This window comes from Rhinichthys klamathensis, unplaced genomic scaffold, assembly GCF_029890125.1.
Source record: "Rhinichthys klamathensis goyatoka isolate OS25496 unplaced genomic scaffold, OSU_Roscu_1.1 h1tg000196l_1, whole genome shotgun sequence".
Taxonomy (NCBI): domain Eukaryota; kingdom Metazoa; phylum Chordata; class Actinopteri; order Cypriniformes; family Leuciscidae; genus Rhinichthys; species Rhinichthys klamathensis.
This window is the reverse complement of record NW_026606722.1, coordinates 6,093,449-6,108,732: the sequence shown is the minus strand read 5'-3', so window position 1 is coordinate 6,108,732 and position 15,284 is coordinate 6,093,449. Positions and strand designations below refer to the sequence as shown.

The following is a 15,284-nucleotide window of genomic DNA, read 5'->3' as shown; positions in this document are numbered from 1 at the left end:
CTTAGATGCTTATGTATACACTTCATGTGCCCGCTCTGCCGGCCTCATATTACATTCACTCCACGTTAAGAATCCCCCGGTATCTCCCCGGGATTCATGAGTGGATTCATAGCGCGCACGGCGTTGACCAGGTGTTCCCGCAGCGTAAGCTAGCTTACGCAATACGAGAGAACCTCTCGTAAGAGAACGAATCGGTTACCTAACGTAACCTCGGTTCTCTCTAGTTGAGGGAACGAGTATTGCGTTCCCGGCCGTGCTTGCGCTACTAGCGTTTCGCTTCACGCTGAAATAAATCAACATATAAGCCTGGGAGAGACTGTTATATACACCATAGCCACGCCCATTCTGGCGGGCCATGACGCAATGAGCGCGCGGGCGCTTCTCATTGGCAGCAGGTTCAGCCCCGCTCTCCCATAGGCTTAAGCAGTTCTCTCTGAGCGAACCAATGAGCCGCTAGCTAGCCTGCTCAAGGTCTGCCGCAGAGGAACTGCGTTGTCAATGGATACAAATTATGAAATAATTTTTTGGCTTCAAATTCTCAGCAAAGATGAATCTTTCCCGCAGCGTAAGCTAGCTTACGCAATACTCGTTCCCTCATCTAGAGAGAACCGAGGTTACGTTAGGTAACCGATTCGTTTTCTTTCATTTATGCTGTTTTTTGTCAGGAAACCCCTCGTTTAAAAAAATCTAGAAAAGGAAAATTTAAGGACAGAAGAGAATTTGGTTTATTCAGTCTTAGCAGGAGGAGTTGTTAAGCCTATTCTGTACGATTTTGTTTAAGATTCTAACGGAATTGAATCAGCCCGAAGTAGTGTGGTGACAGAGTTGTATTGGAATTGTTGTTTCTAAAGTAGTTGAAACAAAGTGCTTAAGTGTAAAGTTTCTAAAGTAACTGAAACTTGGTGTCGGTCTCTTATAATTCTGTTGAGATTCTAAAGTAAGTGAATCAACCCGAAGTAGTGTGGTGGCAGAATTATATTAGATCAGTTGTTTCTAAAGTAACTGAAACAAATGTGTATGTTTCTAATGTACTTGAAACCGATTGTGAAGTTGTTATAATTCTGAGGAAATTCTAAAGTAAGTGAATAAGACCCGACGCAGTGTGGTCACAGAATTATTTCACAACCATTGTGTTTTATAGTGTAGATTAGTGAGTCTGACACTTTACGGCTCTGTGGAGTTTAAAACAAGAACCCGAAGCAGTGTGGTTTTGCCCGACGTACTGTGGCAGTGTTTTAAATTTGATATTGTTTATGCCCGAAGTACTGTGGATAAGTAAACTGTTTTAAGAAAATAACATAAAACACGACGTAGTGTGGTTTTGTACAGTGTTTTTTAAAACTGTTTTGTGTAGTGAAATTTAAGGTCAAATGGATTGTGGCCATGGTTAAGTTTAGAAGCCTCAGGTAGTGGGGCTATTTTGTTAATTTGCGTCCGAAGTAGGCCTACTGAAGCTGTGAATAATTAGACGGATATCTCAAAGGAACTAGATAACGTGTAGTTATTTAAAATCAGACTTTGTGAATAACTATTAGATCACGAGATACTCTAAAGCAGGGGTCTCAAACTCAACTTAACTGGGGGCCGCTGGAGGTAGAGTCTGGGTCAGGCTGGGCCGCATCAAGTATTCCACAAAAAATAGTATTCAAGTATTCCAAAAAAGGAGCACAACTGATCCAATCTTCTCAATCTTTATTATTAACGTTTCTTCTGAACTGTTCCTCTGAATTTGAACATTCCTTTCTGTACATGATTGGTTCTTCATGAGCTGTCCTTCTGACAGTTGAAGTTCATTTTACAAACTTTCTTTGTCTATAACACATATTTGTAATATTTATATTTGCTTATGTCCTTTTTATTTTCTTTATACAACACATTAATGATATTGAATGTTTTTTTTGGAAGGCACATTTCCTTTTATTATATACTTAGAAAAACAATTATTGCTTTTGAAATACAAATATTTGCAGTCATGTCTGCCCTTCTTATTGAATTCTTTCTACACATGTATAGTGTCTCAGGCAAATTACTGACTGCACAAATCGAAGCAAACCTTCTTATCAACCTGTTAGACACATTTTACAAGCTCAAAATGATTATTCTCACATTGTTTTAAAGCAGGGTCTCTCTCCAACACGTCGCTCGCGAGCTACCAGTAGCTCGCGGCCTGATTGGTGGTAGCTCGACAAGGGGCAGTTCACATATCGCGCTCACATATTTTGCGAGCTCAAGTTCGTTATTTCAAATGTAGGTGCGCGTGCGCGGCAAGCGCGCTCATAATTGAAGCGACGCGCTCATTTTTTCCAGGCGCGCAGTATGTTTGTACTTAGCGGTTGTCTATGGCAACTATTGACAACAAACCCACCGTATGGTAGCCCATTTAAAACGCGGCACACGCAACGACGGGCCGCACTAACATTACACTTTAATGTCAAGTATGGGGCCACAAAATATCACCCCGCGGGCCGCAAATGGCCCGCGGGCCGCGAGTTTGAGACCCCTGCTCTAAAGCCTGATAAGACTTTTGAAAATGGAAGAAATTATTGTTAAATACATCGCTAAACACGGTTCTCAGGGAATGTTTGACGGAATAGAGAATATTGTTGACAAACCGTACAAGTGGGCTATCTCTAAGTTTGAAAATGATCCCAAAATGCCTAAGAACAAAAATGGGAAAATTGCTAATGCGCTTCAAGCACTTTTTGCTTCATACAAAGTAACTAGGAGGAGAGTAGATGAGTTAGAGGCTGAAAATGAGCGACTCAGTGTTGGGGTAATTTCTACAAAAAATTACCTGGCTAGTGAAACGATATGGAAAGAAGAAAAGGTCAAGATGCAGAATGAGATCGCACTTCTTAGAACTAACAATAGTATGCTTAAATCATCTGTGGAAACATTGTCCAACAATTTGGAGGAAGCAAAGGCGGCTTGTCAGTTTATGATAAAGAATGGCACAACTGAGAAAAACAGTAGAAAGACATTGTTAGGTGTCACATTATGTAACCCAGTTCCAGAAATGCCAGATTTGCAGGAAGACAGCACTGAGGGTTGGGAAAAATTTCCCATGGCACCAGTCCATACTACTACGACTATGCGTGCTAGTGAAGGAAGGGAAGAACCAATGACCTCTACCATAGTCCGAGGATTTAATCCAACTGGACTAGAAACTGTGATCAAGAATATTGGTAAATTTGATCCTGCCAAACAAGATCAATTAGATTTTCTGAACAACTTGGAGGAATATGCTGAAGTTTACAATTTAACAGATGGTGATGCATGCGTTTTGTTGAGAATGTGCTTGTCTGACACTTTGTCTGGAGCCTTAATTCAGAAAGTAAAGGACAGAAAGGCTAATAAGTCAGAGAGGAAAAAGGCACTGCTTGAAGTCTTAGGTGTGATGTCAGTTAATTGGGATAAAATATCTGAGATGCACATGAGGAAAGGGGAGCATCCAGCTGCATTTTCAGAACGATTATTGGAGAGGTTTAAAACTTTCAGTGGCAATCCCGATATTACTAAGAATGATGTCAGTTTCAAGTCTGCCTTGATTAACAAATGTGAACCACTCACCCGGTCTGCTGTGACAATGCTTGTGACACCACTCTCTGAATATAATGACATTATTAGTAAAATGACACAGTTTTACTTAAATAATGCTAATGCAAATATTCAAATGAAAACTGCCAAATCTAGACATCCAGTTGCAGCCTTAGGTGGGAGAGAATGTTCTACATTATCTAATGGTTCCCATCATAGACCAAGGAGATTTGCAAGAATAAATTCAGAAGGTGTTATTCTTTGCTATGCATGTGGAAAAGCTGGTCACATTGCTAGACATTGTCAAGACAATGAGAGACCTCTTCAAAGCTTTGTCTGTCATGCATGTGGAAAGAATGGTCACATTGAAAGGCACTGTTTGGAGAAAAGAAAGGAAGATCAGGAAGTTGTTTGTTTTGCTTGTGGAATGATGGGGCACAAGACAAGACAGTGTCACTTTTCACACAAAAGAAAGATGGGCTATCGTGGTTTGTTTAAGAAAATAGTCAATTTAGAAACCCAGTTGGCACTGTTGAAAGGAAATAAAGAAGAAGCGATTCACACCTTGTCAAACATATCACTGCACGAGCAACATGACTGTAGCTCAGTCACAAGCAGATGCTGATGCAAATTAGAATTAGTTTTATGATAGTAACACATTTTAGAAAAAGGTTTACTATCAAAAGGGGGGTGATTCTTTATGATTTATGAAACATGTTTTATTAGCATTGATATGTAGTTGTAATTTTAATAAATGTTTTAATGGCATTATGCTTAGAAATTATTTTTTAAGAACATTACCAATGTTTGATGTTTTGAGATGAAAATTCTGTGACTTTCATGTTTGAATGTGAAAAGATGAATGTGGGGGAAAGGGGGGCAACCTCTTCTTTTGATCATTGTTTCAGATATAAGCATCGAGATGTTTGTCTGAAATGTGTAACCTCCTGGAGAAAGATGATATGGTCGTTTGAAGGACGAGAAGGAAGTAGAACCAGTGGAGCCAGGGGATTTTCTCAAGAAAAAGAACAGAATACAGAGATTTACAGATATGCAAGACCCTGAGACCCACCATGGGATGGATGGAACTGATGAAGAGGCACAGACTCGAACAACACCAGTGACTGCTTCTTCTAGAAAGACTTATGTTCCAAGTTGAAAAGAATGGACAATGAGAAGAGAAATAAGAGGAGATTTCAGAAACAAACCATTGCAGAGACTACGGACAGCAGTCTTTCCACATAGAGGAAAAACAAGTGGATAAAGGATGTCCACACTGAGAAAATGGACACAAAACACATGACAAAATGAAAAACCACACACACACACACACACACACACACACACACACACACACACACACACACACACACACACACACACACACACACACACACACACACACACACACACACACACACACACGCGCACACACACACACACACACACACAATTATACTGTCTATTGATTGTTTGAGTTATGCAAATAACAAATGCATGACCTTTAAAACTGCTGTTTGTGTATCATTTTTATAATCGGTCAGTGCATTATGTTATGCTGTACGTGTTCCATGTTGAAACGTCAGATTGAAGATAATTCTATGATCAATATTGGACATTCCCGTTGGATGTGATGGTTCTTGATTACCTCTTTCAAACCCTAAAAAAATAAAAATAAAAAAAATAATAATTTTTTAACAACGCAAACTATGATAATTCTGCTCAAGTGAAGTAGAGCTGAAACCAGTGTGCATGAGGTGTCGACCCAACGACGGGTTAGATTCTCCGATGGCCATTGGGGGACAACCTAAGCCAGGGCTTCACCGCCACTGGGCACCTGCCCACCAGGGAAGGGAGGTGTTATCTATGAAAAGGGAGTGGATGTGATGCTTCTTATGGGCCAAGAGCATCAAAGGGGGGACTGTAAGAAATTATAGTCTGCTCCGATCCAACTTCCACTCTAATATATATATGTAAATGTTCCTTCACTAAAAGAGCTTATTTATCATAGAGACAATTCATTCCAATCTCAGTAATATGCACAGTCACGGTTATCACCTATAGCATGGGAGCGACAGCAGGCAATCAAGAACCATATTGATTACAGGGACTTAAAATAAAAGTTATCACCTTAACATTTGACCGTTCTACATTGAAGTGATGTACATTGTGTTTTGCACTTTGGAGTTGTGATGATGATGTCACCTGTTAAGCATGAGAGTTCTGCCAGTCCTGTTCTCCCTATTGTAAGTTAAAAGAATCAGTTGGGCTGATTGGATTATCATCAAGATGGGAATGAGACTGTTATGTTGATGAGATCAGGACTGGGGAAATGGGCTGACTCTTGTACTTCATTTACATGCTGAGGGGGAAGACGAATGGAATACAGTATAAAATGTTTGAGCTGAGATTATTTCGGGGTTCATTTGGACGCCGGTGAACCCAAGGTGCTCCGGGTATCTTGCCACTGCTATGCTGTAATGAACTTAATTTTTGAGATCTTCGACGTCCACATCATTTTTTCTTACAGTCCCTACTAAATTCTACGCCCCTGCTCATTAGCAATCGAGACCTGCTTTATACCACAGTCATATAGGTGTGTTCACGCCATGTCGTAGTTCCCTTAATAAAAAATTTCAACTTGTGAATTTAGGCATTAATAGTGTTACCATAGAAATGCATAATTCCCTGTCAGAGTAGTATGTCACGTTTTGTCATATCGAAATTACGGCATGGCGTGAACACACCAAATAGGCCTTGTGTTTCTCTTGTTGCTTTGTCAGTTTTTGATTGTAATGGTTTCATGTTTGCTAGTGTTCATTCCTTTGTTTCACTGTGTTCTAGGTTATTTTTTTTTTTTTTTTTTTATAAACCCCCCTGCAGTTAGATCCTGGCCTCTCCCTGCCTTCTCTTGCTCCCACACATTAAAATAGATAATTGGCTGAATGAATTAGTCAGTAGGCCGTGTATTATTTTAATATTAATATACTGTATGTTACAGTTTTCTTTGTATATATATTTTTTTACAATCGCTAGAAGGTATTTCTCAATACTTAGGTAACTTTTTCAAAACTCTACACACACAGCTGTCATAACCAACTTTAAACTATATAGCAGTTAATTTCACATTCAAAACACACTACAACCAAAACACTTCATACATGTTACGAAATATCAGTTGTGTTGGTTCATTTTCACGGACTTTTAGTTTGTATTCATCAGTCACGTGTTCCTTTGTTTCCCGCCACTGATCAGTTTCCATGGACACTAATCTTCATCACAGCTGTTTGTCATTTAGTTAATCACCATGTGTATTTAAGGCTACGTTCACACTGCAGGTTGAAACAACCCAATTCTTTTCTTTTCATGACAGTCTGAACGACACATATCCGATCTTTTCAAAGGCGACCCAGGCCACTTGGGTATGTGGTCCAAATCCGATATGTATCCGATCTTTTGAAATGCGACTTCAATCTGAACGGCCAGGTCACATGTATCCGACCCGCACGTCATTGATATGCGACAAACGTCATAATTCTGCGTTGAAGTAGGCGGGAATGAGAAGATTGTAATTGTGCTGGCTCTGTTGGGAAAATAACTTTAATATTGCTAAACGAGCTCCACTGTTGACATCCATGTTTAGCTACTTCCGCAAACAACAAGTGACGCCGTTGACCATTGAGTACTCTTCTGCGCATACGGGTCACTTCTGGGTCATTTCACGTTCACGTTCACACAGGAGATCACAAAAGGTCGCATTTAATTGGAAATGTGAACGGCCTTGCAAAAAAATCCAAATTTTTCAAAAAATCGGAATTGAGCATTAAGCCCCTACAGTGTGAACTAAGTTACTCACCTTCACTCAGTGTTTGTCCGGTCTCTTTTGCGTTAGTAAATGTGTTCCTACAGACCTTGATATTTTGCCTGTTGGATTATTATTAAACCCTGCATTTGAACTTTATCCTGATCTTCATCTGTGTGTCTGAAACCTTGCTAACAATTAATCAACTCATTCTTACATAACACTATCAAGGGTTGTCACCCAACAATCTCACTTTTTCACTCATAAAACAATGACATGAAAACACCAACATTATACAATGTTTGCTTTTGTAAAGCTTCTTTACAAAATAAGAATGACAGTTCACTATTTTTTCTAATTCACGGCAGTATATGTTGCATGTACTTGTGTAGGTGTTCAGCTACAGTACATCTAGTTGTTTTGATTTGATATTATTTTTTTTTAGATTTGGAATATATTTTATAATGGTATTACTGTAGAAATGTGGCAAATTGCTGTCTTATTCAATTTTGCAATATGTTAGGTTTTGAACTTACAGTTTTGACGAGAGTATGTAAACGTGCAAACTGGCCTGTAGGTACAACCTACTGGCCTGTTTGTGTCTAAGTGAGGAATGTATTCATGCAATTTGAAAGATGTCATCATTGAATGCATTTTGTGCCAAAGCAATGATAAATGATCCATAGTTTAGCCCACAGACTGATGTTGTGTTCACTGTGACTGATCTCATGAAATGGCGTATGTATGACACGCCAATTCGTATTTCCATTTTTGGCGTGCTATCAACACGCATAATCGCTTTTCAGCGTGTTTATCAACGCCTTTGACTTAACGTTATATTACTGTATTATGCATATATAAATATATGACCTACCCCAACCCCGTCCCTAAACCTACCCGTCACTGGGGTTAATACCATTTATGAGTGTTCTCCTACCATCCTAGGAAAAGAAATATCGCTCCACAGATGTAGATATAGATTTTGCTTCGTTTCGCTCGGACATTTAACGGCGTACACATACACGCGGAATCACTCGGACATTTAATGGCGTAGACATACACGCAAAAGATTTCGGCGTGGACATACACGCGGATAGCTCAAAATGCGTATAAATAACACGCCACTTGAATTGAAAGTGGCGTGTATGTTTACGCAAAGTCATGATGTCATGTTGTCACTGTGTGAAGAGTTTTGAAAAAGAAACCTAAGTACTGAGAAATGTATTCTAGCGATTGTTAAAAAAAACTGTAAAATATCCTAATTTTGACATTAATTTGTTTAGGACTATTTGGTTATATACCTTTTGATATACTGTAATCAATCATTCTCTGTTAATTTTTCCCTTTCTTGAAAAATATATATTTTTTCCTTTTGCTGTCAGAACATTGCAATAATATTATTTAATGTGAAAAAGGTCAGTTGGGTCATAAAAAGAACACATATTACTCAGTTACTAATTTGTCTATTGGTAGGATACACCCCCTCCATATATATGCTGATTTTGACCCTGCTGAGAATCTAAAACTAGAGAAATTATCTGTAAAAAAATATATTAGACACCTTCTCGCACACTCGGCTAAGCTCCACGGCAATGTCTCCACTAGAATTCCCAATCCCAACAATCACAACTCTCTTCCCAAAGTAAGGATCAGGGTCCTTATATTCCCAACTGTGATTTACTGTCCCAGGGAATGTATCAATACCTGTAGTAGACAAAATTACAGTAAATGTTATACTGTTACAATTTATTTCAATTGTTCGGTATTTTACACTTAAAGCCCTGTAAACTTTAGTTTACAAAGACGTGAAACTCACCGAGTGGTCTGGGGTGTTCACTGATATGCTCACACATATGGGGTGCTACCACAGAAACCGAAAATTCGCGGGCCAGCAGCATGTGTCCAAATTTCAATCTTAACCGTTCTATTTCATCAGAAACGATCTTAAAACAGGGCTTTAAGTGTAAAACACCGAACTTGTCCTTTAAGTAGACAGTGTACTAATAGTCTAATGACTGGTAGTTGACATGTAGATGCAAAGTTACTTATAGTTAGCTAGTAGAATGTCTAAAGTGGACCATTGAAATAAAGTGTTGCCCAATATACTGATGCTTCTATATACATATTAGAGCCATACCGGGAATTAGTATTACACATAGTTCTGAATGCTGCATAGTAAAGCCATTTTAACATTCTGTTGTCTTATGGCCAGATCACCTGGGAAGTGTGTGAGGGGTTTGATGGGTTGTGTGTAGTGTCCTGCGCACACAAGCACCCCGTCAAACACATGTTTCTCCTCTTGTCCATCTTTGTCTGCGGTCACTACCTCCCACTGACCCGAGTCAGAAAAATCAGGCCTCTGCCTCACTCTGCGAACTGTGGTCTGAAACACACCAAACCACGTAGAGCTTAAACGCTACATTTCATCTTTATAAGAGGAATAATTCTTATAAACAAACTCATACACACACTTACAATAATGTGAGAAGTAGGATGTTCTCATCCCAAGGCGTCATATACTGACGCTTTTGCCAAAGCGTCTAACGCACATGGCACCCTTTAGCGTCAATATGAGACGCAGATATATGGCGCCTCCTAGTGGTCTAACCCTAACACTACCCCAGACCTAAACCTACCCATAACCGAAGCGTGTTATATTGACGCTAAAGGGTACCATGTGCGTCGGATGTAGACGCTTTGGCAAAAGCGCCAGTATATGACGCCTTGGGATGAGAATGCGTTGGTCCTATATGACCAATATGGATGGAAAAATATATTTCTTGGAGAAATCTCAGTGGATGCGGTGTCATTGTGTTAACTACCTGGAAGTGAATGTGCTTAAGCAGATTGAAGTGCTCAGCATAGAGTTTGAAGTACTGCAGGATCAGAGAGTTGTGCATGAAGTTTGGGTAATGATCCGGCACAGGGAAATCACTGTAGCACATCATCTCTTTAGAGGTGTTCACTGTGAGAGAACGATAAATGCTGCAACGTTCTGCCTCAGGTTTTTCCTGTGAATGAACAGAGGGACAAAGATTTTAACAGATTGATTAGAACAGATATTTTTTATACAAAAAATAAATAAATCACTAGCAGCTTTGAAATTTTTTGTATTAAAGGTGAAGTGTGTAATATAGATTTTAATGTAAAAATACTGCCTCCTATCCCATCTTAAAATGCATAACTTTATTTTTGCTTTCAAAAGTGTAAACAAAACTGTCTCATCCAATATTGTAAGTTTGGGGCGGGGCTATCTGTTTGTTGACCAATGGCAGTGTTTGGGAAACCTGTTAAAAACATATCATCATTAATAATAATAATAATAATGACAATATTAAGTTAATAAAATGCATGTCAAACAGGTCAGAGCATAAAAATATTTAGAAAAACATCTAAATCTAAAACATCAACAAAAATGACAATGAAAATCAATTAAAATGGTGCAACAATAACAATGAATATAATCATTATTGAATGGGCACTTCCGTTCCAAAGTTTGGGTTCAGTCAGACTTTTTTAAAAATAAATCATTACTTCTCTTCATCAGGGATGCATTAAAGGTGCAGTGTGTGATTTTTAGCGACATCTAGCGGTTCGGTTGCGAGTTTGCACTAAGGGCTCAGCCCACTGCTCACCCCTCCCTTTCGAAGAAGCTACGGTGGCTAAAACGGGACAAACATCGTCGTCTGAGACAGCAGAGAATAGCCAGCGTAAACCAAGTTTCTGTACTACAGTCCATTATAAACCACATCATGGATAGAGTTTACAAAGCCATAGTCAGGTGAGGATGAAGGGTCTTAATACATAATATAATAATAGTAATCAGCTGATTGTCTCACAAACGTAACCAGCACATTTCTCCCCACATAGCAAACCCATAATACAGCGAGGGAGAAGAACCACATGAAACTATGCAACTATATATTTTTTCTAACAGGGTAGTAAAAGTTTAGCTGGCTAATATGAGCTGTTACTGTGGCTGAGCTGGTTAAAGCGTTAAGCCTTGTTTATACTGGACGCTTCCGCATGAGCCCAAAGGTGCGCGCGGCAAAAATGACGTGATTGTAACAGTGTGCGCGCCTCCGCATCCCCTAGACACCACTTACCACACACAATAGGCTTTTTTTCTCTGATTTTGGAAACTCGATCGACTTAAAATGCTTCCAAGATCGACTTGTCGACCGCGATCGACGGGTTGGTGATTCATGTTACTGTTTTACGGTTAATGACAAGAGTAGCCTACTAATCAGCTGTCTCACGAACGTAACCAGCACATTTACCCCCACATAGCAAAGCCATAACACAGCGAGGGAGAAGAACTAAGTTAAATAAAACAACACAACTACATATTTTAGTTGGATTACACACTGACAAGGGAAAAGTCACTACTCACGGTGTCTATGGCTAGCTTCTAGCTTTCTGCGGCTTCTCTTTCAATGTAGTGACGAAACGCGGTCTGTAGCGCTGTTTGTTTGCTGTCGGCAACGGTAGAAACATGACGTCACAATATGTCGACCTTCATAGAAGGGGGTGCCCGCGGTTATGTAGATATAAATCCCTTTTTCTAAGGTAATAAAACATTACGGTTTATGAAGTAAGTTCTTTATACACCACTGAACACATAGTTATGGATGTCATATTGCATTTCTGTTAATAGATACTCAAAATTTTTACACATTGCGCCTTAAAATTTATTAAAGTAACAGTAACGTCATTTATAATGTCAGAAAAATTATACTTCAAATAAATGCTGTTCTTTTGAACTTTCTATTCATAAGAATCCTGAAACAATGTATCACAGTTTCGACAAAAATATTAAGCAGTACAACAACTAAGGAATACAATGTTAAAATATATTCAAATAGAAAACAATTGTAAAAAATATTTCATTATATTACTATTTTTACCGTATTTTGATCAAATAAATGCAGCCTTGGTGAGCATGAGAGACTTCTTTCAAAAACTTTACCGAATGACCCCAAACTTTTGAATGGTAGTGTACTAAACAATACTGCTTTAATTATTAAGGCATGAGCTAATGGCAGTGGCACCTGATCTTGTATTATTTAGATTATAGTGTGCTAAAAATCATTATAGTCAATTACCATTACATCAGTCATTGTTTTTCGTGTGGTACCACAGGTGGCACAGATAGGACACTCTTCACCTTCATTGTTAAGCTATTTAAATTTTAGACATTAAATGTTTAAAATTGAGTTTAATTTCAACCTTAAACCTCCAGAGTCCTCCAATGCCATCACTGCTCTCAAAACACACAGGCTCCAGCCCTTCATCCAGACAGCATTTGATGGAGGTCAGCCCAGAGCTTCCTGCTCCAATCACAGCAACACGCTTAGCCATGCTGTCAGTCTGCATGAAAAGCACATGGTCATGTGAAAATGCAGTTATTAAAAAGGACACGCTATTACACTATAGTGTCTATACGTCATTTGTGATATGCATATTTAATAAGGTATTCCAAGAATCATTAAAAATGTTTGGCATGGATGTGCTGCATTCATTGGTTAATCATTAAGAAAAATATCACATGCCAGCAGATGATGACACAAAGACAGACACCAGTCATGCTGTAAGCTGGACAATTATGACACAAAATAAATCTTACCTTTTAACTGAAGATGGTCTCAAGCCCTTAGAGTTCAAAAATGCCACAACAATGTTTTTCTGTTCCTAATAGTTAGAGCAGCTTTGCATGCAACCGTCTCATTGAAATCAGCCTGTTATGTGACCAATTGAGCGCATCTCAAGTCTCAAAGAGGAGGGTGGTCTCAGCTGGCACTAGTTTAAGGTGGATCAAACTGGAATGAATAATTAAGGGGGGAAAAAAAACTCAACAACAAAGTAGGTTATATGTTGAGGACTATCAAGAATGTTCAGTCATTTCTCATTATCACAGACGTGCAAGTCCTTATCTTTTGGGTGTTGTCATAAATCTTATCATAAAACAAAGATGAGTTCAATGGTTTTCGCAATAGTCTAAAGCTTAATAAAACTAATGTAAGGCTGGAAGCTTACACTGCTATTTTGATCCAATAATCGGAACAAAAGTAGAATGAAACAACATACTGTATAGAAAACTTAGTTGTAACAAATAATGCACTGTTGTGCAAACGAGGCCGGAAAAGCCTTTCTCATAGGTTACACACGGGTGTGCGGGAGTGGCGGGGTTAAAGCCTTTCTCCCAGATCAACAGTTACCTTTCCTTCTTATACCCTGAGCAAAGCATTGTTAAACATTAGTGAAATACCAACACCGAAACCGACCGACTGGAAACCAAAAGATGAGGCAAATGGTTGGTGATCAAGGGGGGGAGAAGAACATTAACATATTCTCCTCAATGCAAGTTTAACCAATTAGGATTGTACATTAGGATACTTTAATATCTCTATTAAGTTCACCACCATTAAGTTCAGTTTATAAGCTGTCAGATGAGACCAAACATGGCATAGTTACATATTAGAACACAATAGTAAATGAACAGTATAGTTGAAAGCATATGTCATGTGAAGTAAATACAGGTGTGTCATTGAGGTGCAAATGACTCTGTCTCTCCCAACAGAACCATCCTGTGCCTGGAGTGTCCCAACAGCAACAGTCCTCAATCAGGATATTGATTAAATCCCTTGCACTAGATATAGGCATTAGCATACTGTGATGATGAAGGCCACTGTGCCACGTTTAATTCACATGTATACATTTAAAAGGATTTCTGGTCTCCTATATTAAAATATCAATAAAATACATATCTTTTTTACACTTTTCCAAAATTTTGGGAAATAATGAAATGCATCACATGTTTCACTCACATGAGAACCTGAACTAAAGCTGAAATTCCATGACAAATAAGTTTAAAGGCTTTTAGAGGATGGGGTGAAATATGTAAAGGTTAACCCTTTATATGACTTAAGCCTTAAGGCCCATTCACACCAACAACAAAGATAACTGTATATCGATATGAGTGTCCAAACCAGAGGACGATATCGCTCTATTTATAGGCGTGTGCTTGTGCTTGTCACTTAAAATGCTCACGCTTGTTATTGATTCTGATTGGCTGTCAATGTTTTTTTCATTCATCAGCTAAAAAAAAAGGCGTTCTGTGATTCCAATGAAATCGTTTCACTGTGCAGTTATCGTTATAGCCGTAGTGTGAACTTTGCTATTCTTTAATACTGAGAACGATTTTTAGAACTATATCTTTTTCGTTATGTTTATAGTTATCCTTGGAGTGAACAGGCCTTTATTCTCATGACTTTTTGGCAGAAATCAGTGTTTAAGATTGAAAATCAGCTGTATGCCAACTGACTTTTTTTTCAATAAAAGTCTGGAACATAATATGAATTCAAGATACAATTGACAACACATTCTCATCCTTTGGCGTCATATAGGTGACACCATATGACATTTCGTCGAAATCTTACGCACATGGCATCCTTTAGCCAGGGGCGGACTTAACCATTAGGCAAAGGTCGGCAATTGCCTTGGGCCCCGAGCTACCTAGGGGCCCCAAAATGCCCCATTAAATTATGCTTAAGTTTTGTTTTATTTTTTTACTTTTCGCAAATTATATATTTCTAAAAAACATTTGTGAAAAAAGGCATCAAATCATTAGTGTCGCAGAAAGAAGGGGGGCCCCCCACCTCACCTCACTACATTGGACTATTCCATTATCTCACTTTCTGCGTGCGAAAGTGACAAGGCTGTAATGCGCCAAAAAACTGACGGAGAAAAAGAAGTGATTAACAGACGGTGTACAGAGTGACAGACAGAGTAAAAATGAAGCGAAGCTACCCAAGCGGTGCTGAAAAAGCAGGAAGCGGGAGGAAAGCAAAACGTTTTTAGCAAAATTGCAGAAGGTAACGAACTTTTTTGTGATGCCCGCTGACAATGACAACAATGCTAACGATATGTTACAAGTCCATGGCCG

General features: G+C 38.8%; 1 protein-coding gene across 2 annotated transcripts in view; it reads right to left on the bottom strand.

Moving 5' to 3' along the window:
* si:dkey-239i20.4 overlaps positions 1–13,213 on the bottom strand; it is a 40,922-nt gene extending 27,709 nt beyond the window's left edge. Inside the window, exons 1-5 of one of the 2 annotated variants that reach the window (XM_056262762.1) lie at positions 12,966–13,213; positions 12,569–12,709; positions 10,162–10,350; positions 9,557–9,722; positions 8,901–9,043 (exon numbers count right to left, since the gene is read on the bottom strand). In XM_056262762.1, the coding sequence (XP_056118737.1) occupies positions 8,901–9,043; positions 9,557–9,722; positions 10,162–10,350; positions 12,569–12,700 (630 nt within the window). In that variant the 5' untranslated portion in view covers positions 12,701–12,709; positions 12,966–13,213. Of the gene's footprint in view, positions 1–8,900; positions 9,044–9,556; positions 9,723–10,161; positions 10,351–12,568; positions 12,760–12,965 lie in introns of those variants that run through there. The other variant, XM_056262761.1, reaches the window with a different exon arrangement.
* Between the last annotated feature and the right edge of the window lie 2,071 nt (positions 13,214–15,284).